At 41.3% G+C, this 14,678-nt stretch overlaps 1 protein-coding gene and 1 pseudogene across 5 annotated transcripts in view; both read left to right on the forward strand.

Annotated features, from left to right (window-relative positions):
• LOC136831322 (zinc finger-containing ubiquitin peptidase 1-like) overlaps nt 1-14,678 on the forward strand; it is a 308,022-nt gene that overhangs the window by 250,723 nt on the left and 42,621 nt on the right. For all 5 annotated transcript variants that reach the window (XR_010850840.1, XR_010850839.1, XM_067091557.1 and 2 more), the window contains one exon: nt 6,079-6,206. Coding sequence is in view for 3 of the 5 variants with exons in the window: in XM_067091557.1 (XP_066947658.1) it covers nt 6,079-6,206 (128 nt within the window). In the remaining 2 variants the exon portion in view is untranslated. Of the gene's footprint in view, nt 1-6,078; nt 6,207-14,678 lie in introns of those variants that run through there.
• Nucleotides 2,458-2,576, forward strand: LOC136831855 (5S ribosomal RNA; annotated as a pseudogene).

A 14,678-nucleotide genomic window follows, 5' to 3' on the forward strand; every position in this document is an offset into this window, starting at 1 on the left:
CTGCACCTGGATCCTTCGCTTCCTTCCCGTGCCTTTGCTGGTCTTGTGTATGGGTTAACAGAAGTTAACCCTGTGAATGTGAAGTGTTGTGCAGTGAAGGAGGTGATTATCTGGCCCGCTGGTTATCCAAGACCTAAGTCACTGTCATACTCTCCTAAACTTGGTAGAAGTCATACTGAAAGCCCAGTGGAGGCTGGTGGGAAGTTCCCGGGTAGTTGCATCCTCAGTCGAGCCTGTTGCCGGTCCCAGGTATCGACAGACAGCCATTGGAAAGGCGTCTTGCTGGATGTGTTGTGGAGAAGGTGGCTATCTGGCCCCTTCAGATATCCTAAACCCAGTCCCTGTCAGGCTCCCCCGAAGCTGGGAGGATGCATACTGATGGTCCTTGGGAGTCTGAAAGGGATTTTGCCCCCGGGTATTTACCCACTAGGTCGAGCCTGGTGTCTGCAGGTATTGACGAACAGCCTGTGGAAAGGCATCCAAGGGGAAGTGCATTTGTTGCCCGTAGTAATAATACTTCAGTGTATGAGGCGATAGTCAGATGATTTTGTACTTCTCTGCTCTCCTGTAAACAGCTCAGGGAACAGGAGTGTAGTTTTCAGCCTTCTTATTATGTCTGTTGTGCTTTTGTCTTGTGAACTCCAGGCTGTGAAGTGTTGGTACAGGCAGTTCCCAGTTATTGGCAGGCTCGGTTATCGGTGATCCGGTTTTTCGGTGCTTGTCTAGCGAAGAAAATCAGCGATTTTCAGTGCCGATATGTGTTGATTTCCGCTTATTGGCGCTGATAATTGAAAATCGGCGATTTTCGGAGCTTATCGGCGCCGATACCTGCCAAAAACCACTGAAAATCACTGATTTTCAGTTATCTGCGATTTTTGCTTATCGTCGCGTCGTTGGAACAGAACCCCCTGCTGATAACTGGGGACTGCCTGCATTTGGTTCCAAGTGGACCAGCAGTGTTTGAGCATTCACCATGGTCCAAGCCAACAGTGCCCGAGCGCCCAGTAGCACCCGAGCACCCATTAGCGCCTGACTCATGTCCATATAGAGCTCCCAGCACCAGCTTTCATGCTTCGGCACCAGCCTTCTAGTGTCTGGCACCAATTACTCTGACTCGCCACCTGTCTCTTCTAAGAACATACTGTTGTTCTTTTTTAAGCCCCATTTTCCAGTTGAACGCCTATCTCTTGTCTTCAAGTGGCTGATGCTAGTATCTGATCACCCGATGCCCACTCTTTGGTATCGGACTTCTGCCTTTGTGCACCTTGCAACCACTCACAGGCGCTTTTGACTCTTCAACCTGTTCCACCTTTGCGTAGAGTTCCAGACAAGCCGAAGTTTCTCTCTTTGTAGGGTCAATTAGTGTCTCAGAGCCCTGTCCCTTGCAGTCAGGGACTTTGGTGTACGAATTTATGAGCTTGTTGAAGGAAGCTCCCACCTCTGGTGGTTTTTTCTTTGCCTCCAAGTAGTATCAGGGAGTTGGGAAGGGAGCAAGACAAGTGTATTTTGGAATTAAATGGTTTTTCTTGACTGACATAGGAGTAGGGGCTAAGAAGATAGAAGACTCTCAAGTGTTACAGAGAAACATCATTTCAGTTGGCCTCTTAGTCCTCTCCTATGCGGATAAGGATGGTTGAGATAGTTTTTTGAAATTTTCACTCCTTTCTTGAGCTCTCAAGAAGGGAGCTTTAGTACTCTTTTTCCTTCACCTTCAGCCGTCTACCAAGGGAATCACAGCTACTTTTAGATGGTCTGATAATTTCTAACCCCACTAACATTAGTGGATGAGTCATCTGGGGACTCGGTTATCCACCAAAACGTGAATCAGTTAAACAGCTGTATATGAGAGTTTTGATCCAGTTTCAAAGTTTCTGATGCAGACTTTAAGCACCATGACGTCTTTTTGGTTTCTCATGGCCTCTGGAAGACACGCAGATAATGGTTGCCATTTTTCTGCTTCCTGTCCAATGGTCAGAAGGCTATCTTCAGCTCTCAGCCTTCCTACAGGTTTCACTGTAGTTCCTTATATCTCGTTCTCAGTCCAATTGCCTTTGGAATGACAATATCTGCCCTCATGAGCATTCTTTTGCTGGAAGAACTTGCTTGGACTCCAACAGAAGAGAAAGTGCCATGAACCCTCTTACTAGCGGTGCCCGTTCCTGAGCGGCTGAAATCAACTTCCGAGCCCCTGGCGCCAGCTTTCTGTTGCCTGGCGCCGACTTCCAAGCACCTGACGCCTGTTCCAGAGCATTCAGCACCATCTAGCCATACTAGGCTCCCGCCACTGAATGTCTAATTCCTTTTCACGGACTATTTCTTTTAGAGCATTGTGTCTGACCGCAGAAGAAGTAGTCACGCCTGGTTTTTGGTTCAAGGCCACTGTTATCCCATGGCCAGGCTTTTGTGTCTCTTATGGACTTTCCAAGTTTCTATAAGTGTGTCAGATATTAGTTTTAGGCCAACGGCCATACCACGTTGAAAGCACCACTTCTCGTCTGATCAGCAAAATCAAGCAACGTTGGGTCTGGTCAGTTCTTGGATTGGTGACCACCTGGGTACACCAGATGCTGTTGGCATTTGACTTTCCACTTACAGTTCCACATATGTTTCAGTCTCTACGAGGTACCAATCCTGCCCTGATGTCCATATGGCTGTAGCTGTCAAGTACTGGCAGGGTCGGCAACTAGTCCGCTTAGTTGTCTGCAAGTTTGATCGGTTGCTTGCGGAGAGGAACCAGAGTCCTGTTCTCCATTCTCCAGGCAATTGGGTGGAATTCTTGGAGATGCAGGATACTTCCCTCATGTCCACATACATACTCCAAAGAGTATCTCAGACCCTTACGAGACAGGGCCTTCCAGTTCGGGAATTTAGGCTTCGACCTGTACAGCATAAGCCTTCTCGCAAGCCTTTTCTCCGCTTACTTTTGATGTCTTTTCTGGCCATGAACATCAGCCTTTCCCACAAGGCCAACAGGGACGGAATCATAGCCGGACTCTGCTGTTTTTCCCAAGACCGGGTTTTCAGTCAGACCTGCGGTGGTGGCACTCTGAACTTAAACTTTTGGAAGGGAAGTCCCTCATCATGAGACTAGTCTTAGACTGCCTCTCACTTCTTGGTCTAGATAGTCTTAGACTGCTTCTCACTTCTTGGTCTAGACGGGGGAGCCCACTTGGGGAACCAGGAAATTTCCAGGAAGGGTCCCTGGAAGAACAAAACCTTCACATATGTGTCAGCTTGCCTGGTGCCAGCTCATGCCCCAAGCACCTAGGAGCGCCTGCCAGCTCCCGAGCGATTAGCTTTCCTTGTGGCCAGCTCATATGACCACCTACAGCTTGGCGCCAGCTCAGAACACCTAGCGCCTGGTGCCAGTTTCTGAACATCTGTGCCAACTCTCCCCACATCCTTGGCTCTGGGGAAGAGTAGAAAGCTCTGTATTTAGTTGGAGATTTCAGGTATTACCTGAGCAGGATCGGAAGTACAGAGGGCCATTCATAACCTTTAGTATTCCGGCAAGGACCCTTTTTGCCCTCTAAGAACATACTGTTCTTTTTTCGTGAATGGACTTGGTTTCTGAGACCACTCTTAGATTCGGGAGAGCATTTGGCCTACTTTTAAGTGAAGGCTAAAGATGTCAGAACAGCTTTTACCTCATTAGCCTTAAGGCAATATATACCCCTTATGTCCATTCTACAGTCAACCTTCTGGAAGTGTAATCGATCTTCTCTCCTGTTTCAGGAAAGTTAAAAGTGTTTAAATTTTTGCAGTGCCTTACTATTATTAGTAACTGGCATGGTACTGCAGAAGGAAGCATAGGATTTTCTCCTACTATCTCTTCACCTTGTAATAAGGTGCTGATTTGTGTGGGAGCCGGGGGTTACAGTGTACCTGGAGCACCCATCACTCTCAGTCGATGGGTTGTGGTTTTTATTCCAGTGTAGGTGACAGTGTTATCTGGTTGTTTTTGTTGTGGTAGTGCTCCCATGGCAAGGGCACTTAATGAAGCTTTGCTAGCCATCAGTTAGCTCCTTTGCTGCAAAACTTCCAATGATGCTTTGCTAGCCATCGGACTTCTCCTTCGCAGGAAAGGTTAAGTAACAGGCGCTCCTGGCTATACCATCATTGTATTCAATGCTAGCGACTTTTGTATTTCAAAGATATTACCATACCTTAATGTTTTGGAGTAGAATATGTCCATGTATCCCACCTCCTGTCAGTGTTGGAATCAGTTATGTAATTACTTGGTAAGTTATTTATATAAAAATGACATGTTATGATAAAATAAAGTTTAATATATACAAGCAGTCCCCGGTTTACGATGGGGGTTCCATTCTTACACCGTGTCGTAAACCGAAAAATCGTCGAAAATCCTCAAAAATCCTAAGAAAACCTTACTTTTAATGCTCTGGGTGTAGTGAAAATGATGTAAACTGCATTTTTATTGAGTTTTTCATAAGAAAACCACCAAATTTTTATTATTCTGCCGTTGTGGAGCCATATTTCTTCTGTCGGATTGGCGTACGACGCTTCGTAACCCTGGAACATGCGTCGTAAACCGGGAAATAATTTCTGATGAATATATTTGAAAAGTGTCGTAACCTTGGAATGCCTTAAGCCGGACCCATCATAACCTGGAGACTGTCTGTACTTACCAAGTAATTACATGATTGAGGAGCCCTCCATCCTCCCCTCCGATGGACATGTGGCATAAACAGAATGAAGTTGTCTGCTAAGTCGTTCCTGGTATTCCCATTAGTGGGTGGGACAGTCACCTGCACTAAACTTTGATGCGTTATCTGCAAATTTTTTTAAAATTTAAGCTGCCGTGCAAGTTGAAACTGTAGCTGTGTAATTACTTTGTAAGTACTGTATATATAAAACTTTATTTTATCATAAAAATGTCATTTTCTTACTCATAATATCTGTGTTGCATGAATTTTAACCTTTCTATTTTTCATTTTTCTATTCTGGATTTCATGTTTGTGCTGTTTTAATCAAGTGTAACTGTGCAATAAAATGTTATTCCATAGTAATAATATTTCCAATTATGATGTGTAGGTTAACTTTATCTGAGATTAAAAAATGTTCTCTGTGAGCCAATATCCAGTACTATCAGAATCATAAAATAATGCACAAGCTGTAACCCTATCCATCTGCAATCACTGTGACACTGTTGGTCAAGGAAATTTTAAACACAGAATGGATAGGCAGCTGAAGAAGTATACATTACCTCATAATCTGTTGATGTGTTTCAGTTTGCTGATATTCAAGTTCAGAAAAGCTTATTTGAAATTAAAATCAATAGCTTGAAAAAACAAAATATAGTATTTCTGAAATAAATGAAGTGAAGAAACTACAATAATCAATAGGCTGTATCAGCTGAAGTCACACTGCTTCAAAGTGCTAAGACAGCCAGATATGTGCACCCCACCAACCAAAACAAACTCATCAACTCATGAGTGTTGCCACCTTATTTTTATGTTTATTTTGTGTTTCAAAAAATTTCTTTGAGTCTGGGAAATACAGTATTCATCTGTTTTCAGTTTTGGTTATACTAGAGAGGGGAAAAATAATTTATAAAATGAATATGATTTTAGATACTAACCATTGCTATTCATCAAGGCACAAGTAATGCAGGAGTTTATGTAGTACATCATATTAGCTTACTTATAAATAAAACTTTTATCAGCTCAGTTATCTTCATAATTCACCCACTGGAATCTCTGCTGCAATTTTCAGAAAGTGTGAAAAGACTAGCAAAGATCATTATCTCTAGTGAATACTTTAAGAATCTGTCAATCACAAAGGTTCCACAGGAATAAAAATTACATGACCCCAAAATGTGTGAGGAAGACAGTGCTGACAACAAAAAATCCTGTACATAAGTCACAGACGAAATTTTTTGTATTAGATGACAGAATATAAAAGCGCTGAAGATATCTGCACTGCTGCTTGGTATTTGTGTTGTTATCTTGATTTAATTTATGTTAAACTTTTCACTGTAATTAGATTCGAATTTTCCTCTCATCAGACAATATGCTATATCATGCATCCTCTCTCTCTCTCTCTTATTTTGAGCAGATGTCAATTGATAGACTGCCATAGACCGACAGGCTCAGATGGGACTCACCCAGAGTTGTTCCAATGGTGCCTTGAGTATTTTTCTAAACCTGCTGAGTTTAAGCCTCCAATCTACCTCCAGCATCAGGGTAAGGAACTTTTAGACCTTGTAAAATTTCTATTTATTTCAGTTTTAGGAATAACCCCTATAGATGATGTATGAAATTTGTGAAAAACTTGAAGGTTTACTGAAGTAGGTATAGGCAAAATGCCCATAGCAAGGCATACAGTTGTATTTTGGAACCTCAACTTAATGGATTTCTCTATCAGATGCGTTGTCAACTCCAGGAAACAAGAAATGATATTTTATTTTGTACTTAGGTATGTTTTGGTTGTGCAAGTAAAATGTGTGGTTATTTTTTTGCATTTGTTTAAAGGTTTAGGTACAGTGTTGATTACAGTTACATATTAGGGCAGAAGAAACTCTTTAGACTTGGCATACAACTCTTCTAGGAGAAGGACACTGAAATCAAACCAGAGGATAGAAGGGACCCTTTAGCCTTGGTATGCAACCCTTCTAAGAGGTGGTTATTCTGGATACAAACCTTGTTCTCCAACCTTGGACTGTGCCATAGCCATGGTACCTTGGGTTTGAGTTCCCTTGCCTGAGGGCGCAATCAGGCATTTATCCTCCTTTTTGTTCACTTTCCTGTTTTTTTGAAGTGTGTAGGATGAGAAAGCAAAAGTTGCATGGTAGATTATCAGGAAAGTGCCATTGTCTTTACCTAATCTTTTCCTTCTGAGTGTGTTATAATTTCTGAATCCATCCTGACTGTCCTCCCTCCGTTGTGGCAAACCTGGCAGATTTCTTATTTGCCTACAAGGTGTGCTGTCCCCACCTTGTCGACTAATTGCTTCCGGTGCTTTTTCAATGACATATGGTGATGTTATATACACTTTCAACAGAATTCTTGTAAATAATGTAAATTGTTGCTGTTGATGGTATTATTGTTTATTGTTCTGGTGATTTTTACAATGTTACTATTGTTATGAGTCTGTGTATTAGTTCTGCTACTGATTTTATGTTGTTAATTGTAATTCTTTCTGGAGACATTGAGCTGAACCCTGGGCCTGTTACTCATTACAGTAAGGTCAAATTTTTTTGATCTCCAGAGTTGTGCCCTTAACTATGATTTGATGTTTTCACCTGAGACTCTTCTAAGTAGTAACAAGTCAAAGGTTGAATTTTTAATCCCGGGGTTTGATGGCCCTGATTTTATTTATTGTTGCAACATCCCTCGTGCGCAAGGTATGGCTGTATACACTAAGTCCAGACGACCTATTTATTGTCAGAAAAATTTGGATTGTAGTTGCCATGGAGTTCTTTGTTTTAAAATTTTCAGTAAGTTCTTCAATGTGTACGTATTTGCTGTTGACAGTAATCCAAATATCAATGATTCTGTATATGAATGTCTCTTGGAAAAGATCAACATGGACGGTCTGCTCTTGAGTTCTGTGTATCCTCTGATTTTTCCCAGCTAACTGAGGAATGCACGCATATTTTTGGTAATAGATTAAACCTGATATATACAGCTGTTCCAGCTATTATCAGGTCCAAGGTCTGAATATATAGGTACTTCTGATCATTGTGCCATTGAGATGGACATATCTGTCAATCAGTATATTCCTAATGCCACCATTGGAGAAAAGGTTTGGCTGAAATTTAGAGCCAATTGGAATTGCATTATTGAAGCTTGTCAGGCACTTAACATTCCCCATGCTGTATTAGGTCTTGATCCCAAGAAGTTAAATGAAATGCTGATGGCTATTTTAATAAGGTATGTCCCTAGAAAGATCATCAAATTCAGGACAAATGACCAGTCATGGTTTGATGATGCATGTAGACGAGCTTACCATGACGAGCAGACCAAATTCAACACATGGAAACAAAATTGTTCAAATGAAAATTACACTATTTTTGTTGATTCATGCCATGCTGTGCATAGAACATACCACACAGCCAAGAGAAATTATACAATAATTCCTTGAAGAGGAAACTTGAAGTAATTACTCAGCCTCATCTGTGGTGGACCAAATTGACATCATCTGTCTTTGGGTCAGGCTCACTTTCCATTCCACCACTTCTAACAGATGATGGTAGATTGGTTACTGGCCCTAGGGAAAAGGTTGAACTGCATCATGGAGCTTTTGAAGTTAAGCAGTCAGCTGATACTAGTCATCCTGAACCTATTCTTACAAAATTTGCATTTCACTCTAGGGATGTTAAGAAAATTCTGGATATTCGTGATAGCTGGGGTGGAGAAGGTCATGATGGTTTCTTCCCTTTGTCTTTTAAAAAAGATTCTTGTATGTTGTCTCCCAAGATTAGTAGATTATATAGATTTTTATGTCAACATAGTATCTTTGTGGATGAGCACAAGCTTAGTAATACAGTGCCTCTTCCAAAGAGTGGCATATCTGCAGACTGCAGTAACTACAGGCCAATTTCTATTCTCCCTGTGCCCTCCAAAATTGCTGAAAAACTTATTTTGAAGCCACTATATAAGTATGTGGAATCTAAAGGATTGTTAACTGATTGTCAATATGCATATAGAAAGCAGTTAGGTACCTGCGATGCTCTTTAGACTTGACATGCCATTTGCAAGAGAACCTTGATAAGGGCTCTGAGTGCAGAATAATTAAAATAGATTTTAGTGCTGTTTTCCATTTAGTAAATCATAAGGCACTTATTTATCAACTTCAGAATCTTGGAGTGGGTGAATATGTTTTAGGATTACTTCAAGATTTCTTTACAGGTAGACAGCAGTGAGTTGCTGTTGATGGGATCTTTAGAGAACCAAGACCTATTGTGTCCGGAGTTCCACAGGGTAGTGTTCTTGGTCCACTATTATTTTTGGTGTATACAAGTGATGTGGTTGTTAGCCTGGAAAACAAAATTGTTGGGTATGCTGATGATATAACACTTGTGGGTGTAGTAAATTCTCCACTTAAGAGAAATGAGTTGCCCTCAGTCTCAGTCAGGACATGGACCAGATCTGTGAATGGTGTAGTTGGTGGGATATGAGGATGAGCTTCAGTAAAACGAAAACATTGTTGATTAGCAGATATTGTAGAGATTTTACACCCCATCCTCCCATTTAGGTGGATGGGACTTTGCTGATTGAGTATGAAGCTTTAACTATTCTAGGTGTAACTTTTGACCCACTTATTACTTTTGAGAAACATTTAATGAAAGTTTCAGCAAATGCCACAAGAAAGTTAGGTATTGTTCATAAGGCCTCTTATATTCACAAGTGATAAAATCAATGCAACCTGTTTTAGGTCATTTGTGTTTCCTATACTAGAATACTGTTCTTCAGTGTGGATGTTTGCTTCTGCCGGAGATTTAACTCCTTTAGATAGAGTTGTTTGTGCTGGTAGGTTTTTATTTCCTAATAGTAGTTATGACTTGGACCATCGACAGCATCCAGATTTGCTGAAAGCAGTAAATGTGCCTCGCTGTCGAACTTCTCAGTTCCAGAGGTCCTTTATTCCTCACACCGTTGAACTGTGGAACAGTCTCCCTGAGGATATCTTGCAATAGGAACTTCAAAAGTTCAGGCTAAGATGCAATGCATTACTACCCTGATGCTATTCTCCTTGCATTTTAATACATTTTTATCTATTTATTTTCATGTTTTCTTTTTAGTAAGTGAGATCTCTTCACTCTGTATTTCCCATTAACTTCTTTTACTTCCTAACAAGCACCATAAACTGCTTACCAACACTGATGAACCACTCACCGACACCAAAAATAGCTTACACCAACACCAAAAATCGCATATTATTGCCAAAAATTTAGACCAACACCAAAAATCGCTTATTATTGCCAAAAATCTGGTTAACAACTTCATTAGCCAAGCGTCATAAAACCGAAATGCTGTTAACTGACACTGCCGATAAGTGAGGACTGCCTGTACCACTTGCCTCAACTAGTCCTCCTGTCTCCAAGACTAGCACAACTGGAAATCCTGTCTCCAAGACAAGCATGACTGGAAATAGGAAAGGGAAGAAATGTTCACAACATTCTTCCTCATCCTCTTCCTCCTCCTCATGGAGGTCATCATCCTCTTCATCCCCTCATTCCCTGATTCTCCCCATCCTTGTAGGAGGAAGAAAGGGAAGTCTAAGCTCATTGGGCTTCGTGCAAGTGCTTTCCCCTCTCTTGGAGAAGCAGGGGCTCATACTTACCCACAGGTGATGATCCAGCCTTAGGAAGGGCAGGCATAGGCCACCCCTTACCATTCCACTTCAACACGAAGTCTGCTTCCAACTCTTCTTGTCGTCTTCCTTTGTAAACACGTATGGTTGGGTCAGTACACCCCACGTACTCAGCTCATGCTCAGTCTCGGGACCTTGCATGTGTGGGTTGAGTTAGCCCCCAACAACCTTGCCTTGTCCCTCTGTGGAGACATACTAGGAGGAATGCATGCAATCCATTAGCTCTGTGCATGCAAGGTCTCTTGAGTAAACACACAAACAGGTGACAGGGTGGACTCTTCCCTTGTGCTTCCTCAGAGGTACACTGGTGTGAGCAAGTACTGTCTTCTTGCTTGGTGGGTTAACAAATTAGATATGGGTTTTGGACTCTCTTGAGAGAGACAGGTCCCCTCGGGGTCCTTCCACCCCTGGTGTGTATGAGAAGAGGGGAGAGGGCATGTTATTTTTTTCTTTTCAGGCCCTACAATTCAGATCTAGTTTGCCTCTGGACTTCCATGTCTTCTTGCGTGTCTGTTGTCAGCCCTGCTGCTCGCCTTGAAGTTGGACAGTGGCGTGTCCCACTCAGTCCTTGGGAGCCCCTCTTTGTTCTCTTCGCTCTCCCAGTGTTACACTTCACATATTGTGGTACCTCATCCACTCATTAGTTCTGTGATGGAAGTTTGGAATTGAACCAGTTCTGTCAGCAGTGTGTTCCTTTCAGAGCCTAGGAACCCCTTCAACATGGTGACTTAAGGGATTGTTCCCCCTCCTGGTTGGTGGGGCAGTGCCATATGGTAGATGCACAGTTGAAGTCATCATTCAAGGGTACCAATCTTAGACAGACTGCTCCTCCTATGTAGCCTTCGTTTGCTTCGTGGCTTCTCATCTCCCGATGTTTTGTCATCCGGTGCCCTTCACTCTGTTGCCCTTTTGTCATTTATATGAAATAACCTTGTATTATCACACAGTCGTTAGAATATATGATTATTCCTGTCTTTACACCTAATAATTTCTGGTTTGGTAAGAGTCGTCTGCACCTGTGACATCACGGATGTGATTGTGACGTCATGGCTAGTTCTAATGATCATTAACTGATTGATCAACTGCCTTTCAAGAGAAGTATGACCCGTCTTCTGCTGTCACAGACGTTGTGAGTTTTTGGGAACTCTCCACTGTCGTCACACGTCTGTGTACTGTGGTGTGCCCTCTGGTTACAGTAGGAGTTGAAGAAGAGAATTCATTCGCCTACCTTCTTCAATCAGTGCTCTCCCTTGGCGACAGACTCGGATTTCTTCGTGTGGTGGTCTCTCTCCAGGACCCTGCTACACAGAGCACCAGGTGCACAGTTTCCTCATTTTCAGCAAGCTGAAGAGGTAACCTTTCACCTATACTTGTTTCGGGATTGTCCCCCGATCTAGTTCTCCTCTGCCCGTGTTTTTATGGATCCTTGGGTAGAAGGAGCAACTGCTTTCGTCCTGTACATGACTCCATAGCTCCTTCCGAGTTCTTTGGTTTCTTCGGAAATCTGACACATGGAGGGTGCATGTCTCCAGCCTTCGGCTCAAGCAGGACACTCGGTTTTCTTTGGAACTCCAAGGCAACGTTTCTTAACAGTTGTTCAAGATAGAAGCAGCCAGAGTTGATGCACTTTCTTCGCTGGACGTGAGAGATTCTGGAGGTTTGGGGACTTGTTCCAGCATAGGATTTTTCACCTCAACCCTTGCACGTTCCTGACTTAGTTCCTGTAGTTCCAGATATCCACGGACATGACTAGGTTCGACGTTCATCTTCCCGTGTTCAAGGACATCCAGCCAAGAAGTGATGCGCTTTCCGTTGATGTATGTGAGGGATTCTGCATGGCCATGAACGTGTCTCCACCCTAAGACTGTTGTCAACTCAGTGTTTGAACGTGTGTGACATTCTTCTCCGTCTTTCCACGTTCTTCCAGAAGACCCTCTGATCTTCAAGCTTTCTTGACCGTGTCATGTTGCACGTACATGCAGTTGGTTCATAACGGTTGTCTCATACGTTCGGACATGACAGCACAGACGTACGTCTATATATATAGTAAACCCCCATATTCACAGGGGATGCGTACCACACCCCCCCGCGAATAGCTAAAACCCGCAAATACTTAAGAACCCCTCTAAAAACACTTAGAACTGCCTATTTTGAGTTCAAACACACAAAAAAACTACAAATGCTCATACAGGTATTATCCTACTTACGATGGGGTTAAGTTCCAAAAAAAAACCATCGTTTGTTGGAAAAAATGTATCTCAAATATAACCTAGCATACACTAGGGTATTCAGTACCATGTACAGTATGCATATATGGTAGCCTATCCTGCACTATAAAGTATACTCTATACATACATGGTATAGTAATTATTAATATCAGCTAATTTTGGAGGTTCATACAGAATGACTTATGATAATTCAATACAAAGAGAAATTGAATAACGAACAAGAATTAGCTTAGCCTACACTATGGTATATCGTATACATGTACGGTAGCCTAGCCTACATTATACTGTACTCTATATTCACATATTACTATCATATTATACAAGCATCAGCATAACGAATATGCATCTTTTCCATGAATCTTTTAAAATGTTATGCCTTAATTCACTGTATCCAATAATATTGTACAGTATATATTCGTATATTGCTTTTGTTATATAATTGCGATCAGAGCGATCAATGTTTTGGTTTGGAAATCGATTACATGGCAAGTTTATTTCGCTTTATTTAACTCCGTTCAGGGCCCTTTTCTTGCCTCTAGTTTGCGTAAATGAATCTCTAGATACTTTGTTTTATGGGGCAAGGTTATTTTTCATTATATGAAGTGTTTTTAGTCGAAATATAACTTAAATATGCCTCGTTGTGAAATTAACTTAGCTATTTTTTCGTTAAAAGACGAAGTTGGCCATTTGGGACCATTTGTTTTGTGTAAAAAAATCAAGATTCCGTTCGCTATTTTCACTTGATTTCATCATAATACGAGCTCTACATATTTATTGTTTATCGGCGTAAAAATAGCAGTAATGTGTTTTTTCATGCCCAGTAGTTTTGATTAAAATACTTTCTCTCCAATTTTAACTACGGTCAAGTTTCATCCATGTTGCCAATGCACGATAATTTATAGTCATTAGCAGCTTGAACATTGTTTTCTCAGCTTCAGCTACAACTTGCAGCTTAAATTTAGCAGTATATTTCCTTGCTGATCTTTTATCCATAGCAAATAAGGGTATAATGTAAAAATATATCAGTCCTATTCAACTTAACTCCATTTGTACTATAACTACAGTAATTGTGTATTACCATACGATGGTTAAAATACAAGCAAAACAGCTGTTGTTATCCGATTCAGTGATAAGCAGAACAACAGTTTCTCGTTTGGTTGTTTATGGCTGTACACATTTATGCAAGAGTTAACGATACCAACAATACTTTTATCATTCTCTTTTACTTTTATAACTAGAAGATGGGATAAAGAGATGGAGGAAAAGAAGTTGGTCTATTGTAATTTGGTCTCTCTCACTGACTGATTGTACGCTGCTGCCTGCACCCGTGCAAAATTTAAAAATATTTTATAAATATTGTTGTATCAGTATTAATTGCTTACTCCATTGCAAAATCGAATTATCGTAAGGAAAATTATTGTAACTCGAACGCTACCTGAGTACTTTAATAATTTTATCACAAAAAGTGCATTTAGTCGTGAAAATGAGATGAAAATACAGTACAGTGAACCCCCCCGTATTCACGGGGGTATGCGTAACATAACCCCCCGCGAATAGCTAAAATCTGCGAATACTTGAAACCCCTCTAAAAACACTTAGAACTGCCCATTTTGATAGTTTAAACAAGAAAAACCCTGTAAAAATGCTTATACCTGATTATTTTAATAGTTTTATCACAAAAAGTGCATTTATTCATGAAAATTATATGAAAATACAGTAATTAGTGAATATTTCTCAGTGAAAAATACAGCAAATGGGCGAATTTTCTGCGAATAATGGCTAGATATGTTCCACAGAGAAACCCACGAATGGTTGAGTTCACGAATCATGAGAACGCGAATACAGGGGGTTTACTGTAATTAGTGAGTATTTCTCAGTGAAAAATACCATGAATGGGCAAATTGTTAGCAAATAATGTATGTATATATGTTCCATAGAGAAATGCACGAATAGGTGAGTCCGTGAATCACGAGACCATGAATACGGGCCATTTACTGTATTGGCATACGGCTGTTGCCTTGGGGGATGTTGGAGTTGTCTCAAGATAGCATGTCCGGGATCAGACCATCGACCTCGCTCGAGAGAAAGTAGCCCTTTGTTGGCCGAACCGGT

Source organism: Macrobrachium rosenbergii, chromosome 48 (genome assembly GCF_040412425.1).
Source record: "Macrobrachium rosenbergii isolate ZJJX-2024 chromosome 48, ASM4041242v1, whole genome shotgun sequence".
Taxonomy (NCBI): domain Eukaryota; kingdom Metazoa; phylum Arthropoda; class Malacostraca; order Decapoda; family Palaemonidae; genus Macrobrachium; species Macrobrachium rosenbergii.